Genomic DNA, 19,912 nt, shown 5'->3' with positions numbered 1-19,912 from the left:
AAACCAAATCAAACGTGGCCGCTGATGGCCGTGAGAAACAAGTGCATAGGGGCTTCCCCTGATAGTGTTCTCTCTGACCTAAGAAGGGGCACGTATGGGATACCAGGACCTCTAGAAATCAATCATCAGCAATCTTTGTGCTGGCTCCTCAATTGGCAGTGGAGGCCAACGGGGTCCAATCAAGTCACTCAGGCTAAAATGTTTAGCCTTTTCGGGGTAATGCAGACCCAGTGACTTAGGACCTCTAGCTGCTCCCCAAATGGCTGAGTGGATCTTGGAGCTAACACTATAAGGGACCCTTGAGGTTCTCCAGTCCAACCCTCTCATTTTACAGGAAAGGAAACTGAGGCTCAGGAAGGTTAAGTCCCACAGGGAGTGTCAGAGATAGGATTTGAACCCAGGTTCTCTTGACTCCAGAGCCAGTGTTCTTTCTACTCTGCCACTGTACTGCATCAACTGGAAGGGCCAGGAGAAACCATGCCCTCCATAGCTAGCCCAGCTACATCTAGACACTTGCTAAGCACATGTATGGCCTGGAAGATGAAGGCAATGTGTTCACAGAATAAAAACAACAACTGTCATTTAGATTGATTCATTTACAGGCCACCATGAGATTAATGGGGAATTCAGGAGCAGCCTGCTGTCCCTACCTAGAGGTCAGGAGAAGAGCTACTGGGTAGGGACAGGGGTCAGTTCTGGTTCCCGACTTTGCAACAACAGACAATGCAGCTGCCAGCTTGAGGGACCAGAAAGGGTCAAATCATTTTATTCTTCTCATGTGTTTTTTAATTTTTTAATAAAGTTAAACAGTAAAACAAAAATTCACAAGCTTCCTCCCCTCCTCCCACCCCTATCCCTACCCCACCCCCATCTTCAGCGCTGGCTCCCCTTCCTCCACCCCCACTCACAGACATAGAGGTATCCAACTGAGAAAATGAAACTGCTCTAAGTACAAGGAGACATGATGAAGGGAGGAGTCTAATTATGTCCGTATTCAAAATTAAAACGAGCACATCTGCATTCTCTGGGTTCTGAGTTGGTTGGTTTTATTCCCCCTTCTTTTAGCCAAACTGGAAAAAGAAATTCCCTGGACCTGATGCTGGAAGGGAAAAGGAACATTGCTTTGTTAATTCTCTGCTTGGGGCTCAGATCAGCTCCTCAGCTAGGGCACAGTCCCCTGGAGTGATGTGGGGGAGTGCCCCTCTAACTCTGAACAGAGGTTATCATCTGGGACAGCCACCACCACCAGGGTTCTATGGGTCCGAGGAAGAGGATCTCCTTCCCTAGAAGTGTTCTTGCAGAAGTGCTGTGGGCACTGGGGCAGAGGTGGTCCTAACAGCCTTGAGACCTGAAATAGGCCTCCTAACTTAGCTACAACGGGAGCAATGTCAGCCAGGAAGGAGTCTGCTCTATTTGCCCCACACCCACTGACTCCAAACCCACAAATAAAGTGGGAGATGTGACAATTACTTAAATCAAGGGAGAAGGCAGCCCTTTACCCTAACCCCCCTTCCCCAGTAGCTGCAGTCAGACTCACCTTCAAAGCTGAAACCCCCTGGACCACCAAAGAATGCCTTGAAGATGTTGTTGGCATCAAAATCTGGAAGGACAGGACAAATTATATTGAAATAGGAAGGCGAGGAGGAGTCAAAAAAGCTTAGAGAGGGTTCTCTGTATCTCCTAGTATCATCTCTCTTCACCCCCAAACACACCACAACACAACAAAGACAGAGACACAGAGAGATGCAAGCTAAACTGCCATCCCCGCCCCCTCCCCTACACAAGACTGCTTCCTGCCTCTGCCTCTCTCCCCCATCTTGCTCCTCCTGTCCCATACAAGCTGCCTCCGTAAGGGGAAAAGAGATCAAGAGGGGATTTGGGACGAGGGCCCAGGAGGGGGACATATATGTATGGGTTTGGAACAAGATGGAGGAGAGAGGCATATATGTATTATGCATTCGTTTACATGAAGATAAATATTCACTCACTGAAGGCCTTGCCCATGAGCTTCATCTCACTAGAAAACCCCAGAAATTGCTTCCTCTGATTCCCTTTGCTTTCCTGTTGTAAGTACGGGGTTCACTCCGTGTGTGTACACACAGATGCATGCACGTGCACACGCCCTCTTCTAACTGCACAAGAGACCCTGGCAATCTTGGTGAAGCACAGACTCACCGCCCATGTTCATGCCCTCCTCATCGAGGTCTTGCCCACTGTCATATCGAGTCTTTTTCTTGGGGTCAGAGAGGATAGTGAAGGCTTCGCCAACTTCTTTGAACTTCTTCTCTTCCTCCTTTTGGACTTCAGCACTGGCCCCGCTGTGTCGATCTAAGATGGGGAGCAGGAATAAGAGCTTTATTGGAATAAGGTCTGCTTTTAGAATCTGAGGTTGGACTAAATGGAAAGGCCACAAGTTGTGGTCTGTGAAGGTCACAGGCCAACTACCTTCCTTTGGCTCCACATGGGCCCCGACCAGCCCTCTCCATTCCCTACCTGGATGGTGCATTAAGGCCCTCTTCCTATAGGCTTTTTTGATTTCATCCTCAGATGCATTCTTGTCCACACCCAGGATTTTATAGTAATCTTTCCTTTTGCTCTTCTTTAGTTCCAGCTGTGCATTTTTCAGGAGCTGCTTATGTTCTGGAAAGAGACAAACAGAATCAGCGGCTAACCCTGTCTCTGGTTCACGCCACTGGAACCCACCCAGCTTGCCTGGAATCAGTTACAATAACGACGCCAAGGGCTTTTATGGGACTTTCTTCCAAAGAGCTCAGAGTACATTCATACCTATTATTATTTGTCTACATACCATCCCGCCATCCCTGGGAAAGAGGGGTTGACATTATCTTTTTCACTGTGCATATGTGGAAGCTGAGGCCCAGAAAGATAAGGCAACTTCCCAAGTCAGAGTGGTGCCACCAGGGTTAGGATACGGGTGCCCTGCCTCCCAGTCTAACGCTTCAGCATGATCCCAGGGCTGGTGCCCACATGCACCATCACTCGCCCTGAAACAAGCTTTGGATACGTCTAGATGACAACGAAAGTCATGCAACTGTTCCCTTCCCCCCAAGCAACCACCCAAGTTCCTTTACCTTTCGTTTTCTCTGTCTGATATACTTTTTCATAGTCCCGTACTGCTTCCTCATATTGTTCTGTATCCATGTAACTGAAGAGGAAACAGAGGTCATTATGGTGCTGTAGACAGAATGTAGTACATATTCAACACCAGCTATGACTGTCAGGAAACTTAAAAGGGAAAACCTGGTGCAGTCTAGGGCATACACTTAGGTAGGAAGTTTTATATTATAAAATAAAAACCCAAAATCTATTCCCCAGGGACAGAATTACCTGCCATTCTCCTGGAACACAATTCAGACAGGTCTCATGGCACCTGGGCTCCCCAGGCTAAGACCCACAAGCAAGGAGATGCCTGTTCCTAGGGAAGGGAAAGGAAGGGAAGCTCCTTTACTGGAGACATAGCGCCTCCAAAGAGGCAGCTACAGGGGCTAACTTAGGAGTAACAGCACAAATGCTCCTGTTTAAGGAGGGAGGGGGAAGAGAGAGAGAGAGGAGGGAGGGAGGGAGAGAGAGAGGGGAGAGAGATCAAAGAACCCTAGAATCCTTTCCTTTTGGTTTTCTAGGTTTGGCTCAAGTTTTAAAGAGCCAGGCAAGTCCCAGGAGGTCAGAAGATTCTGATCTCAGTATAGCCATGTATAACATCTTTATTGTTTTTTTATTGTTTTCTTTTTTGGTGAGGCAATTAGGGTTAAGTGACTTGCCCAGGGTCACACAGCTAGTAAGTGTTAAGTGTCTGAGGCCAGATTTGAACTCAGGTCCTCCTGACTCCAGGGCCGGTGCTCTATCCACTACACCACCTAGCTGCCCCCACCTTTATTTAAAAATTTTTTTTTTTGTGGGCAATGGGGGTTAAGTGATTTGCCCAGGGTCACACAGCTAGTAAGTGTCAAGTGGCTGAGGCCAGATTTGAACTCAGGTCCTCCTGACTCCAGGGCTGGTGCTCTATCCACTGTGCCACCTAGCTGCCCCCATCTTTATTGTTAAACCCAAATTAGGGCCAGTGAGCAAATAGATAAATTCAACAAGCCAACTCAGTTTACAACTGCTCCCGTTGGGCGAGTCAATCCTGAAAGACAAATGTGCCAAGACATGAAGGATGAGATTTACTCTCCCAAACATGGAGGGGTGTCAAAGCTAAGGTCCTTTCCCTATCTCATGGGTACCTATGAAAGAAAGGCAAAGGTGGATGGGATTTTCCATGACCTAAGAAGATTGCTGGCAAAAAAGGGTAGCATCAATGACCCAGGAGAATGCAGCATAGGAATTACAACCAAAATGACCCTGCAGCAAGGCACAGCTCCTGCCGTGATTCAGTTCAGAATACTACCATGATTTACATCTTAGCCTTTCAAGGAAGGCTCAAACTGTCCCACCAAACTAAGTGTGGGGAAGGTATTAACTGATAAAAAAGACTGGAATTTGAAATACCTCAATTTTTATTAAGCGGTGACCAAACTGTACAAGAAACTAGTAGGAAAGTTATAGGGCAACAATTGTGAAGACACAAAGTACAACTCCTGAACTGAGGAGCATCTAGGAGCATAATTAGATTTGGAGATTATAAATGAAACGACATTAAGTAAACCGAGGAGGTATCAAGCAAGCAAGGAGATAATTCTGATCACAGCACCAAACTTTCTTCCTGTTAGGGACAAGAAACAGATTTCTAAGCCAGAAGAGGAGAGGAGAGGAGAGGAGAGGAGGGAAGAGAACTCAGCTAACTGTGTCAACAAGGGTTAATTTCTGCTTATTTGGATGGATCTGAAAGGTAAAGCCATGATGAGAACAAGATGATTTTGCTCCTACCTCAAAGACAATTATTTATGCAAAAGCAATGTCCTCAAGCATTCCTTGAATTGGTATATATAAATAGGTATCAAAATGTGGCCTTATGGTCTTCAATAATCCTTGGGATGGTTATTTGTTGATAATATGACCATACTTTGGGAACTTAATTTAAAATAAAACCAAAAGATCCTCATTACTGTCCAGCACTCTATTGTTCAGTCAAACGGGCCTTCCTGTTCCTCACAGAGGGCACTTCATTTCCTATCTCCATGCCTTGAATATACTACTCTCCTCTTTACCTCTGCTTGTTAGAATTGCTATCTTTTTTCTTTCTTTTCTTTTTTTTTTGCAGGGCAATGAGGGTTAAGTGACTTGCCCAGGGTGACACAGCTAGTTAAGTGTCAAGTGTCTGAGGCCGGATTTGAACTCAGGGAGTCCTGAATCCAGGGCTAGTGCTTTATCCACTGCGCCACCTAGCTGCTCCTGCTATCTTCTTTCAATACTCAGCTCAAGTACAACCTTCTACAGGAATCCTTTCTCAAATTTCCCTAGCTATCCTAATTCTAATTCTAATTCCTCATTCCAGAGGTGCCCTCCTCTTGTTCTAATCACTTTAGATCTATTTTGTATATGGGCATGTTTGTTTCCCCTGACAGAATGTAAGCTCCTTGAAGACAGGACTGTTTCATTTTTGTCTTTATGTCAGGACTTAGCAGAGTGCCTCGTACAGAGTAGGTGCTTAATGCCTGTTCACTGAATAGCTAAACAAATGTCTACCTCACTAGTATCTCATCAACATTCCCAATAACTCTAACAAGAACACTTGTACCATCCTTTTCCTCTTGCTAGGAAAGAAAAATAATCACCCTGTATGTAAGGAGTCATCACTACCACCATCCCCCCTTGGCTCTGCACCAGTTACATCAGAATAGAGAATGAATCAAGTGACTGATGGTGGTGTGGAAATGCCTTCCTCTGGAATATTTTAAAATAAGAGGTTCCCAACTAGGAAAAAATGGGTGTGATCCTATCTACAAGGGACAGGAATGGACGAAATAGATGCCCCAAACTCTAGAATTGTCTTTTTACTGATTTGAAAATAGTAAATTGTTAGGTTCAGGTATAAATTCATGACCTCTAGAATCAAAGTGCTACTTTTTCTCACCCAAGACAGGGTAGATATCAGCATAGTTCTCATTTATCTCCAGTTTCTGGGAATGAAGAGAGAGGGGGAGGAAGGGAAAGAAGAGAAAAAAAGGAAAGGAAGGAAGGACAAGAAGAAGGGAGGGAAAAAAGGAAGCAAACCAGCATTTATTAAGTGACTACTATATACCAGGCACTGTGCTAAGCACTTTAAAATTATTATCTCATTTAATTCTAACAACTCTGGGAGGTAGGTCCTATTACTTCCATTTACAGTTTGGGAAACTATGGCAAATAGACTTGCTCAGGATCACACAGCTACTAAGTGGCTGAGGCTAGATTCAAATTTAAGTCTTCCTGAATCCAGGCCTAATGCTCTATCCATTGTGTCCCCTAGCTACTTCAAAGTCATCATGGTAGAGAAAAAACAAGTAAAATACAAAGACAAATCTCCAAAGGAAATTATTTTAGATGCAACAAAAAGGATCTGAGTCAGGTATCAAAGGAGACTTACTATGTGAACATTCTGAAGCTATTTACTTCATTTTTTACATTAAACAAATATTTATAAAGCCCTTACCATATGCTAGGCAATAAGCTAATGCACTGGAAATATGAAGATAAAAACAAACCAGCCCCTGCTCTCAAGAAGTTCACACTGTGCCGGAGATAGAGTAGGGACACATGTATAGGGTACAAGTAAATATATGCAAAGGAAATACAAAGATATTTCCAAGAGGAGTGCACTAGCAATTAAGGGAATCAAGGTGGGCTTGTTGTAGGAGGTGTCACTTGAGCTGACCTTTGAAGGAAGCCGGGGATTGTATGCAGTGGAGGTGAAGGAATGCATTCCAGGCATGGGGGACAGCCTATGCAAAGGAAAAGAAGAGAGAAGAAATGTTATGTACAGGGAACAAGAAAGCTAGTTTGGTTAGACCACAGAGCACATAAAGGGGAATAATGTGCAAAAGCCCTGAAAGATAGGGCAAAGCCAGATCGGAAAGGGTTTTAAAAGCCAGAGAAATTAGTATTTTATCTCAGAAGGAACAGAAAACTGTTGAAGCTTCATGGGCAAGGGAATAAGATAATCAATCACATCTGTGCTCAAGGAACATCACTTTGACAGCTATGTGGAAGATGGATTGGACAGAGAAGAGACTGGAGACAGGGAGTTTAACTACAAGGCTACTGAAAGTCCAGGAAAGAGGTGATGAAAGTCTGAACTATGGTGGTAACTGCATCACAGAGAATTGTGAAAGATACTGTGGAGGACTTGGCAAATGAATAAGGGGTGAAAAGGAAGTGAAGTGTGGAGAAAGACTCCAAGCTTGTGAACCTGAGTGACCAGAAGGCTGGTGGTGCCCTCAACAGAAGAACGGAGCTTAGGAAAAGGGTTAATGTTTTGGTGGAAAAGAGTTCCGTTTTAGATGTGTTAGTGTGACATGCTCTTTAGGTCATCCAGTTGGAGAGGTACAATAGGCAGTTGGTGATGTAGGAGTGGCATTTAGGAGAGACTAGAGATGAATACAGAAATCTGGAAGTCATCTGTATAAAAGTGATCACTGACTCCATGAGAGCTAAACAGAGTTTGGGTGGCAGACAGGAGAACCAGGATAGAGAAGTGGCATGAAAATGCTGGGAAAAGAGTGCCTGAATAGAGGGTCATCAAGGTCAAATGCTGGAGATGTCAAGGAGAAGAACTGAGAAAAAACTCTTGGATCTGATAATCAACATTTAATTGGTCACTTTGGAGATAAAAGATTCAACTGAGTGATGAGGGTCAAAACCAGGTTATAAAGGAATGAGATATGATTAGGAGATAAGAAAGCAGGAGCAAGGAGTGCTGCTAGTTTTTTCTAAGAGTTTGACAGTGATAGAAAATAGGATATAGGATCATAGCTGAAGGAATGGTAAGGTCAAGTGAAGATTTCTTGAGTATGTGGGAAGGCTTATACATGGTTTTTTGGTTTTGTAAGGCAATGAGAATTAAGTGACTTGCCCAGGGTCACACAGCTAGTTAAATGTCGAGTGTCTGAGGTCCTCCTGAATCCAGGGCTAGTACTTTATCCACTGCGCCACCTAGCTGCCCCCTACACATGTTTTTAAACAGTAGGAAAGAACCAAGAACCAATGGATAAGGAGAAATTGAAAACAGGGAGAGAGGAGGTGATCAAAGAAGAAAACTCATGGAAGGTATAGGGTCATGGGAACAACTCTCTACTGAATTGGGCATTTATATGGAGAATGGACAGCTCCTTCAAAATTGGAGCAAATGAGTAGAGAGCATGTTATGACACTGAAGCCATCTGAACCACAGCATCAGAAAGGAGCTCTTACAAAATGTTCACTGAAGTATGAGAAAAGGTCTCTACTGAGGGCTGGGGATGAGGCACAGGAGATCCAGGGAGCTTGTGCAGTGTCCTCCACTGAAAATCTATAAATACACTGTAGTTACCCAACAATCCCACCTACAGGCAGAAGAAGAACCACATGAACTCAATAAGGTCTAATTAATCATCTAAAATGCAACTGTCATGAACCTGAACGCTCTAACCAAGCTTGGCCCTCCAAGAAGAAAGGAGAAAACACCCTCTTCTCTACCTCCACTGGCTTTGGTGGGGACTGTGAGTGTGGAGCACTGCATATACCATCAGACTTGGCTGATGCCTTGGTTAGAAAGCCTGAAAGCTTTCTTTTCCTCCCTTTTTTCTTCCTAAAGGACACCTTGCCAGGTGGGGAGAGGAGGCATATATATTCAACAATGAAGGTAATGTAAAACCAAAACATATTATCAAGATTTTAGAATAACAACCCATCTCTACCAAGAATAGCATGCAGCTTGACTGAGGGGCTGCTGTTGGCTCCCATCAGAAGAGGGCTCTTTACTCACCATTGTGCTCTTCTCAGGTAGGCTTTGATGTATGTGTCATCCAGCTTTACAGCATTTGTACAGTCTTCTATTGCATCATCTAGTTTCCTAAGCTTCAGGAAAAAGAGAGCAGTCACATCTCACTTTCTTGGTCAGTTGGGGCCAACCATGCTCTCAGAATACCGGCTAAGAGGAATAGGTACACTCAGCCTCTAATGATCACATTTGCTTTCGGTGATTAGAAAAGCCAACCACAACATTTCCTTCTTTTCCAGGATTAGTCTGGGGGCCAAAGACAACCAAGGACTGGATCCTAGGCATCCAACATAAGGCCCAGGGGCCAAATTGAGCCTGTTTGACCCTGGGGCATAACCTGCCTGAAACTTTTAGATGAATTTGTCTTTCACCTAATAAGTTAGCACACATGAAGTAGTAGGCTGGTAGGGTACCTCCAACCCTCTGTCAGTGATTATGCTAGCAGGTCTGTATTAATGAATGATTGTAATTAAAGCTGAATGTAATCAAAGTGAACATGAGCCACTCCTGCCAAACTTGTGTGGTCCTATCGCTCTTATTCTATGACTGGACTCTGTTACGGTACCAATGCCTGAGAAAGACAAAAACATTGGGCCTATTAGAATTAGCTCTCTCCTCCACACTCTTCTAGAGGAACACCACTCCAAGCACATGATCTTGGAGAGTGTAAGTTCCCACATGAAAGTTCTCATCTGCTCTTTATGGTACACAAGGCATGGTAGACATTCAATCCACTGTAAATAGCTAGCACTGTGGGTATGTGATATGCAAAGGAAAATAAGATGAGAACACCTGAAGCTCCAATCCCCTCAAATGGTATCTGGAAAGGAGACAACAACTCTTAATAAAAGTCTCGTGTGTGTGTGTGTGTGTGTGTGTGTGTGTGTGTGTGTGTGTGTGTGTGTGTGTGTGTGTGTGTGTGTGTGAGAGAGAGAGAGAGAGAGAGAGAGAGAGAGAGAGAGAGAGAGGCAATTGGGGTTAAGTGACTTGCCCTGGGTCACATAGCTAGTAAGTGTTAAGTGTCTGAAGCCAGATTTGAACTCAGGTACTCCTGAATCCAGGGCCAGTGCTCTATCCACTGTGCCACCTAGCTGCCCTGACAACAACTCTTCACATTTATGGTAGGCACTTGATTGATAAAGCAATTTCTTACCAATAGCTATGGGAAGTCAACAGTGCAAGGATTCTCATCAAAATCACTGAACACAGAAGGAGACTGAGATTCAGAGAGCTCAAGGAGCCCATGACGAAAAAGCCAGCTAGTGAGTGCTGCAACTAAGGGGGAAACTCAGGTTTCTGAACTCTTTCCACTACATCACCAGGCCTCTCTCAAGGACACATAAAAAGCAGCAATAAATGTCTTTCTTTTTTGGGGGGGGGCCCACAGGGCAATGAGGGTTAAGTGACTTGCCCAGGGTCATACAGTAACTGTCAAGTGTCTGAAGCTGGAATTTGAAACCAGGTCCTTCTGAATCCAGGGCTGGTGCTTTTATCCACTGTGCCACCTAGCTGCCCCCTAAATATCTTAAAAAACCTTCAACCATTCTTTACCAGATGCTCAAAGAGAGACAGAGACCTGAGAAGGCCTGACCAGGAGGTGGCTTCCTCTGGGGGACTTAGCTATTTCCCTAAACTTCCCCACAGGCCTCCCACCTCCCAAAGTGGGGCAAGCAAGGAAAAACCTGCCACCTCTTGACCACAGGAAACCTCCCAACAGACTACATGAGTGCGCTCTCCAAGACAGCTCCCTCCTCAGCATGGGCAGGCAGGGAGTCAGAGTAGCCATCAACCCCCAGCATATCTCTACGACCCCATGGCCTAAGTTCAGTGCTTACCTTGGCGTTAACGGTTCCCCGATTACAGTAGAGTTTGGCGTTTGTCTTTATGTTGTTAGGGTCAATCCCTAGGGCCTCTGTGTAGAGTTCATACGCTAGTTTGTAATTCCCGTCTTTAAATGCTTTGTTGCCGTCCTCTTTTTTTGCTTTGAGTGCTTTGGCATTCTAAAGGAAGAAGCAGGGGATGAGTCAGCTGCGCCTGTGGGAGCACGGCTGGCTGGAGTGCTAGCTACATTAGAGGATATCTCCTGCCCCTGGTATTTATTTAAGGCTCTCCACACACTGGCCAGCCGGCTGTTTATTTCTCATTTCTATTGGAAAGTTCTATGTTCCGACCAAATGGGATTCATTAATTTCTGTCCACTTTTCTTGTCCTGTCATTATCTTCAGCTTTGTTTCTGACATCTCTCACACCTGAACTGGACTCTTCTCCCTCCCGCTCTGTTGAATCCTTTCCTTACTTCATCCCCACTCACATGTTGCTTCCTCCATGAAAAATGCCACCTATCACCAGATGAAGCTTCTATCTCCCCCATCACCTTCTGCATTGGATCATCCTTGACTATGTGTCAGGGCTGAGGGGGTGTACTCCCACCCACTCCCATCCCCACATCCAAGGTTAGATGGCAAGATTTTCCATTCTGATTCATTTGATATCCAATGCCCAGCACAATACCTTGAACATAGTGGGTATTAATATTTGTTGAATCAAAAAAAACCAAACTGTTCCAAGTCTCATAATTTAAGGTCCCCCCCCCACACTCCTTGCTTTTTATTTCCCCAATCATTTCTCCTCTTTAAGCCATCTCATTTTTCACTAGTACTTCCTACACGAATTTGGGGATAGGAAAAAAAAAAAGATATAAATTCACAGTTATCTATCTAGCTATTTATGCCACACTGCAGAAGAGAAGACTAAAATGAAGCTTTGGGGCTAACTGCAGATTTCAGTTCTGTATTTGTGCCCTCTTCCCTCAGCACCATTAAACATCTTTTGCCACCCTTGGAAGCCCAGGAGCTGAAGTCCCCATGGCGAACCCATGTAACTGTTTTTTAGTTTAGAAAAGAATCGCTTATATTCTATAGGGACCCAGACAGTAATCAGTCCCTAGCAAATTTTTTTCTAATTGTTTTTTTTTTTTTTGGGGGGGGGGTGGGAGGTTGGGGGGTAAGTAAAAAAAAGTCCAAACTATTATAACCAAAAGGCCAAGTCCCTCAGCAGAGCAGGGTAAAGGGTCAATATATCCCACTTAAGTTCTAATCAATGTCCTCTTAATTCAAGTGCTCCCCAATTCTGACTAGTTTGGTTATCAAAGAATCTACCTTTCCCACCCTGAGCTATGTGCCCTGGGACTTACTCTGCAGGCAAGACAAGCCTTCTCATGGTCTGGGGCCATCCTGAGGGCCTGCACAAAAAACTGAACTGCTTTCTCGATACAGTCTTCATAATAAAGGCACAGGCCTCGCACGTACAGTGCATCTGCATTGGTGGAATCCATCCGTAAAATGTCACTGTAATGGCCAAAAAGGGGCAAATTCAGATTTGGTTTAATGTGACCTACCTCAGCTACAGATTTCAGCTAGAGCCTCCACGAAAACTGGACATGGCCAACTTTTTCAAGTAACTCACACTCAGTACTGAAAATGCTCGAGAGGACAGACAGCTGCTCCAGTAGGATTCCCTAGAACTATTGCTAAAAAAATTATTAAAAAACTCCAAAGTAACCCCTTACTCCAAGTCACCAACCTGCCAGCACAGCTCAACTCACTCTTTAGTCAGTGCATTTAAGTATAAGTATAATGCACCCCCCCTTCTCTCTCTCTCTCTCTCTCTCTCTCTCTCTCTCTCTCTCTCTCTCTCCCCCCCTCCCCTTCCCTCCCTCCCTCTCTCTCTCCCTGCTCCTCCCCTCCTTATGGGCATTTAAACATTGACCTCTGCCTGTAAGTGCCAGTAAGCCCCAAATCAGTCCTGATTATACTGTCCCTGGCCTAACAGGAACCATACTGTCCAACATAGCAACTCGGTTCCAGGGAGCCCAGTATTTAAGGCAACCCAAGGTATTCCAGAGTGGAATCTGCTTGGTGCTATACCTGGCTACAGACTGTGCTTCTGGATAGCGACCCAATAATGCTAAACACTCTGCTTTGAGGATTTTGAAGCGATGACAAGCAGGGGCAAATTCCAAGGCTCGGTCCATGCAAAATACAACCTGTAAGGAAGAAGAAGAGATGAAGTCCTTCAGCTCAGGTTTCCAAGGAACTTTCAGCTTGGTCACAGATATTGGATTAAAGCCAAAGGGGAGAAGAAACCACAAAATAAGTTTCTTTAGCCTAATTATCAGAGAGGGGGAAAAAGAAATCCAATTCTATGCATAGGAACCCCACTCTTGGCACATGAAAAAACAATGGAACTGGGAAGGTAGGATACTAGATAATTAAGCAACTTATCCAAATATGGTACGGAAGTCACACCTACCCATTGCAGGTGCCATGGTTATCTTATTACGGCTGTGCTTTCCCTGTAATTTCAAAGGGATTCCACCCTAAATGGACACTTTCAATTCTACTTCAAGACACAAACACCAACCAAATCACAGCTCATTTTGACATGGATCTGAACAAACTATATATGAGATCACATTTCCAAACTGCAACTACGTATAATAGAATGAAGCTTCCTATTTTATAAGCACCTAAGTATGTGCTTATAAAATAGGCACTGTGCTAGGTTCTGATGACAAAAAGACAAAATTCTAAGTCCTTGTCCTCAAGGAGCTTGTAATCTACATGGGGAAAAAACATGTATGTGGTTATATAAACACAAAATCAAGTTGGAGAGGGAGAGAGACATGGGAAGTATACAGTAAAAACCTGCCAGTTGGTTGGTCAAGTTCTTTCAAACCTGTGCAAAGGCACAGATTTGGGAGACAGAATATCACATACAGGAAACAATAACTGAGTCAGTTTGGCCTACAGAAGATATAAAAGGGAATAATCACGTGAAATATGTCTGGAAAAGTGGGTTAGAGTCAGATTGTGATGGGCTTTAAATGCCCAATTAAGGCGTTTGTATCTGATCTGTGCAGCAAAAGGAATCCACTGGAGGCTCTTGAGCAAGGCAGTAACATAATACCTATGCTTTAGAAATATCTCTTTGATAACTGTGTGAAGGATAGACTGGATAAGGGAGAGACTGTTAGCAGGGAGACCAATTAGAATGCTGCTGAAATAGTTCAGGTGAGAGGTGATGAGGGCCCAACTAAACTAGAGGCTAAGTGAGTAGAGAAAGAAGGAGAGAGATGGGAAATATGGAGATAAAATTGACAACATGATTAGATGTGTAGGATGAGGAACAGTGAAGGGTCAAGGATAACTCTAAGGCTGCAAAGCTGGTGACTGGAAGAAGGAACCCTCAATAGATATAGGGAAGTTAGGAAGAAGGGGAAGTTTGGGGGGAAAGACACTTGAGTTTTGTTTTGGACATGCTGAGTTTGAGATAATAATGGGGCATCTAGTGTAACAGACAGTTGGTGATACAGGCCTGGAGCCCAGGATAGAAACTAGGGCTGGATAACACAGATATCAGTCCTAATTCCCAGCATCATCATTATAAAGGGATATAGCTATATTTTTGTTCTTTTTCTAGAAACCTACTAGAAACATTTTCTTTCTACTTTTATCTTTGCCAGGTCAAGGTCACACTCCTAATCTGTTGGGAGGCATTTAAAGAGATTTACTTGCAAAATAAATTTCTCCCCAAGGATAACTGACACAAAAGGAATTGAGAGCAGACAACTCTAGCTCCCTAAAAGTATCTAGTTACAGGGACCACATATATGATACAGAACTTAAGTTTTAGAACCTGGAAACAGGGAGACAGTGTAAACTTCAGTCTTGCCTGTTCGGAAGAAGTTGATAATTAAGGACAAGGCTGTACTCAGCAAGGTCAACCAATAAGATACAAATTACACATTTTAAGATTCAGGGTCATAAATTATCACCCCGAGGGCAAACTTCATGTTTCAGATTTTTGATCATACAAGGAGTCATGATGTCACGTTTTTCCCCCTCAAATGGGAAAAGAATGTAACAAAATGAAGGAAAAAAGGCAGCCATGCTAATGAATACCTTGAAGAGAAGTCTGGAAGACCTTAGGTAGGAAACAATTCTGCTAACAGTGGTGACTGCGGAGTATCAGTCAGAGGCTCTGCATTTCTCTTCCCACCCCCCATGACCAGAGACAGCTGCAGGCAAAGAAGATCTTTGTTTCTTTCAAGGTCATCTGTTCCCCCTGCCAGGATCATAATTCCTCATTTGTGACATCACCATGAGATACAGTGGGGAGGGCTGGGATGTCACAAACAGGGGATTCTGGCTCCAGGGTGGGCAAGAACAAGCAGAAATCCAAGCAAACCCCCTTCAGAGACAAAGCTCTTGTATATCTGCTCTGCCGGAGAAGGGAGCAAATCTCAGAAAGCATTGACAAGAGGTTGAATCCTTTCCCAAATAAGTGATGAATCACACCAAAGAGAGATAGCAGCTCTTTAAATCAACAGGCAGAGAAGAAGCTCCAGTGTATTGGTGCCTAAGCTCTACATACAGCGACCAGATGTTTTTTCCTCAAAGACATGCCCTTGGTACTAAATGACACATGGGGCTGACATCAGCAGCCATGTTCTCCATTTCAGGCATGGTGCAAACTCCAACATGGTTCTTCAGGTCTGGGGGAATGAGGAGAAACAGTCGTCTCAACCCTCCCCACCCCCTTTTTGAGATAAACACTTGGTAACATTCTTTCATTCAACTTGGAAACATCTTATACCCTATTAGTAATAGTCCATACCAGTCACTCTTCTTAGAAACACTGAATGAATGGCAAGACAGAATAGGGCTGTCATTACAGTCATCTCCTCTGGTTAATTTCATGGCAAGAACCAACACATGGTGGGCTCCATAAAGGGACAGAAGCATACTTCTGTGAATAAAGCCTAAGATCAACTAAATGGTCACAAGCCATAAATTTAAGGTATAAAAGAATTCTTTCCCGGGGCAGCTAGGTGGTGCAGTGGATAGAGCACCGGCCCTGGATTCAGGAGGTCCTGAGTTCAAATGCAGCCTCAGACACTTGACACTTACTAGCTGTGTGATCCTAGGCAAGTCACTTAACCCCAATTGCCTCACAAAAAGAAAAAAAAATATTTCTTTCCCAACTTCTGGACAGCAACACCCCCCCCCCCAAGTGTGGATTATTTAAGGCACATTTTTGTTTTGTTTTGGTTTTTTTAGCGAGGCAATTGGGGTTAAGTGACTTGCCCAGGGTCACATAGCTAGTAAGTGTTAAGTGTCTGAGGCTGGATTTGAACTCAGGTACTCCTGACTCCAGGGCCAGTGCTTTATCCACCGCGCCACCTAGCCGCCCCAAGGCACATTTTTTTCAAGCCTAGTCTGGCTTCCCCTCTGCTTTTAAGACATCTTGCCCTATCAGTAGATGGAATACTTCAGGTAATACAAAAATCTTTTAATTAGTAAACTAAAGAAAATGTAATTGAAAAAGAATAACATGTTTTCCCAAAGTTATATAAAAATGATTTTTGAATTATCCACATCACTATTCCTTTCAACCAGCATGAACAATAGGGAATTAATGAATGGCACCTGCCCCGGGAGAAAGGGCAAGATTGGATCTTACATTTGGACTCTTGTACTTTACCTTCCGATAGTCCCGTTTCTCAAAATCCATTTCAGCTATCTTCTCATATTCTAGAACAGCAGTAGCATTCTTGAACTAAAAGAAAATCAGAAAGGTGAAGCTTGTATGAGGCCATGCAATGAAACAATCACAAAACAAGGCCAAAATAAGTTCCTTCTTTTCCAAACCAAGTGTCATGGCCTTTTTGCAACTCATGATATACCTTGAAGCTTCATACTCATGAAGGTACAGAAGAAAGTCTCTATCAGGATAACCAAGGGCCAAATCCCATCCTCTATTTCAATTTATGTCAGGAATGGAAAAATCAAGGGCCCAACCAAATATATATATATATATATATATATATATGCTGGTATATACAGCATATGGGAGGTACTGCTTTTACAACAATGAGTTAAAAGTTTCTAGATCCTTTCCAGTTAAATAGCATCTAAACTGGTAGGGAGCAACTTTCAGTCTCCCTTAATCTAAATTTGTTTTAAGTTGTTTCTTGGCATAAAACTTAAGTAGAATACAACTTCCAACTTCCTGGAACTCCCTATCAATCTTCTTGCTTTTTCAGAAAACAATGCCCCTTTGTTTTCACTGAATATTGGACCTCTGGTGTCTAGGCCAACTCCCTCATTTTACAAATGAGGAAACTGAGCACTAGGAAAATAGAAACGAGGTGTCCCAGCCTAACTCTTTCTACTTGCCACTATTCTGTCTCTTCTGAATGATACAGAACTAGACTCTACCTCCTGTTGTGCCTGAGTATTTCTGTGATCCAGTTCTAGAGCTTTCTGGAAGCAGCGACAGGCAGCCATAGCATTGCCCAGAGAAAGGTGACATTTGCCTTCTCGTAGATGACCCTAGAGGAAGAAAAGAGGTAATTAGGAAAAGAGAAAGGGGCAGAGTACAGATCAGGCAGGCGGAAATTAAAACCAACCAAACAAACAACAACAACAACAAAATAACAAGAGAAGACAAAGGCAAAATGTCCTCAAACCCAAGCAACCCCAGCCTTCCCAAATGATCCCATCACATACCCGGACAAAAGAGTCATCCAGCCTCACTGACTGCTGGGCATCTCCCAACGCTTCCCGGAACCTCCCCAGCATCATCAATGTGGCAGCTCGGTTACCATAATAGCTAGCATTTTTAGGGCACATGTCTAAAGGGGGGATGAATATAAAACAAAGTACAGCACGGGTCATTGTTTCTGAAGCTCAGAGGGCTCCCCGACTCAGTACTGTTTTTTTGCTTCCTGTTAAACCAAAACAGCAATGCTGATAAAATCTTTTGACCATCCATGTTAATGGCCAAGAGTCATGCCACAAACAGTGCAAAAAATAAGGTGGGTTATTAAAGAGTCTTGATACCTGACATGAGCACATGAATTTTTTCTTGGCGAGGGGGGGGGGGGAGGAGAGTTAACCTTCCTAATTATATGTTGCTTAAGTGAATACTAAAATGAATTTGTATTCATTGAGTACACATTAAATAGCACTGAGGAAAGGAGTCTCAACAACATGCTGAATAAGAAGGAAAAAAATTCCAATACAAGAGTGAACATTTGCTGGTAAAAGCTTAGACATGAATAACTGGGAGTTGATAGTATTCACAGAAGGGGGCAGCTAGGTGGCACAGTGGATAGAGCACTGGCCCTGGAGTCAGGAGGACCTGAGTTCAAATGTGGCCTCAGACACTTGACACTAGCTGTGTGACTCTGGGCAAGTCACTTAACCCCAATTGCCTCACCAAAGGGGAAAAAAAAAAAAAAGATAGTATTCACAGAAAGTATTTTCTAAGACTGGAAATAAAGTGACATTTTTGTCAGAGATGCATTTAGGAAAAGACCAGTCTCCATTTCTATCCTCTCCCAATAACAGCAGCACATGAAGTTATCAGTCATTGGTCAAGATCAAGGAACCACCTGCCTGGGTACTGATCTCTTCTGGACACTCAACTACAAAGATCTCACAAAATAACGTGATCAATGCACAAGGCAAATGCTATGGCTACATTACCGGGATGCTTTTACCACTTTTTGGGTTATTTTTGCCCCCCATTTTGGGATGTAGGAACCAAGTACAGTCTTTCTCACCTATGGCTTTTGTATAATAGTTATAAGCTTCATTGTAGTCTTTCTTGGCATAATACGCGTTTCCTTGTTCTTTGAAAGATTCTGCTTCCCTGAAATGGAAAAGGAGAAAAAAAGGGAAAAAAAGACGGAGAATAAGAACCATACCAAGTGTTTGACCTCTGTGATCTGGAAGGGATAATAAGCCAATCACAGATCTGAAAATTGGTATGAAGACTTGAAATTTCTTATGGAGAAGCTATGATGTACTTGGGCATTATTTTCTGTAACTTAGCTACACTCAAGCTAAATTAAGTAATCCTCCCCACTTCCAAGCTGAAGGGCTTCAGCATTCAGTGTTCTCCTAAAATCATCTTCCCTTGTATTAGACAAATTTAGAAATTCCCTTACAGCAAGAGAATGTTGGAGTTTATGCCTGCCTGCTCCCAATGAGTCACAGCTGCCCTCCCTTTAAGATGCTTTAAAAAAAATCAATTAGTTGATCCCCAAATTCAACTTTAGGTCTACTGATTTTCCAGTGTGAAAAGGAAGGAAATATTTGTGGAATTTTAGTAAATTCCCCTTTTAATTTCGCTCCTTTGTTGATGGTCAGTAATAAAAAGAAACTATTACAGGATTCCCTTTTGACCAAAAACAGTATAAAACTGGATTGTGTATTTTTTATTTTTTACTCAATCTTAATAGTATTTTGTTTTTTCCAGTAACATGTAAAGATAGTTTTCAGCATTTGTTTTTATAAGATTTTGAATTTCAAATTTTTCTCTCTCCCTCCCTTGCCTCCTCCCTCCCCAAGATAGAAAGTAATCACATTAAACATATTTCCGAATTAGTCATGTTGTGAAAGAAGAATCAGAACAAAAAGGAAAAACCTCAAAAAACCAAAAAAGTAGAAATAGTAATGGTTCAATCTCATTCAGATTCCACAGTTCTTTTTTCTGGATGTGGAGAGCATTTTCCATCACGAGTCCTTTAGAATTGTCTTGGATCACTGTATTGCTGAGAAGAGCTAAGTCTATCACAGTCGATCATCACACAAAGTTGCTGTTACTGTGTGCAGTGTTCTCCTGGTTCTACTCACTTCACTCAGTATCAGTCCACTTAAGTCTTTCCAGGTTTTTCTGAAATCTACCTGCTCATCATGTTTTATAGCACAATAGTATTCCATTACATTCACATACCACAACTTATTTAGTCATTCCCCAACTGATGGGCATCCCCTCAATTTCCAATTCTTCGCCACCACAAAGAGAGCTGCTATAAATATTTTTGTACATGTGGGTTCCTTTCCCCTTTTTTATGATCTCTTTGGTATACAGACCTAGTACTAATATTACTAGGTCAAAGATTATGCACAGCCCCATCCATATCCC

General features: G+C 43.2%; 1 protein-coding gene across 1 annotated transcript in view; it reads right to left on the bottom strand.

Moving 5' to 3' along the window:
* Window positions 1–870: 870 nt before the first annotated feature.
* The window catches only part of DNAJC7 (DnaJ heat shock protein family (Hsp40) member C7), a 32,998-nt gene continuing 13,956 nt past the window's right edge, over window positions 871–19,912 (bottom strand). The window contains exons 2-14 of the mRNA XM_043963219.1: window positions 18,546–18,634; window positions 17,488–17,612; window positions 17,197–17,310; window positions 16,460–16,534; window positions 12,841–12,959; window positions 12,108–12,261; window positions 10,750–10,914; window positions 8,900–8,991; window positions 3,093–3,166; window positions 2,494–2,640; window positions 2,176–2,328; window positions 1,538–1,600; window positions 871–1,099 (exon numbers count right to left, since the gene is read on the bottom strand). Coding sequence (XP_043819154.1) covers window positions 1,062–1,099; window positions 1,538–1,600; window positions 2,176–2,328; window positions 2,494–2,640; window positions 3,093–3,166; window positions 8,900–8,991; window positions 10,750–10,914; window positions 12,108–12,261; window positions 12,841–12,959; window positions 16,460–16,534; window positions 17,197–17,310; window positions 17,488–17,612; window positions 18,546–18,634 — 1,408 coding nt within the window. The 3' untranslated portion in view covers window positions 871–1,061. The remainder of the gene's footprint in view (window positions 1,100–1,537; window positions 1,601–2,175; window positions 2,329–2,493; window positions 2,641–3,092; window positions 3,167–8,899; window positions 8,992–10,749; window positions 10,915–12,107; window positions 12,262–12,840; window positions 12,960–16,459; window positions 16,535–17,196; window positions 17,311–17,487; window positions 17,613–18,545; window positions 18,635–19,912) is intronic.

Source organism: Dromiciops gliroides, chromosome 4, assembly GCF_019393635.1.
Source record: "Dromiciops gliroides isolate mDroGli1 chromosome 4, mDroGli1.pri, whole genome shotgun sequence".
NCBI lineage: Eukaryota > Metazoa > Chordata > Mammalia > Microbiotheria > Microbiotheriidae > Dromiciops > Dromiciops gliroides.
The sequence above is the reverse complement of the archived record's forward strand: the minus strand, read 5'-3'. Positions and strand labels throughout refer to the sequence as shown.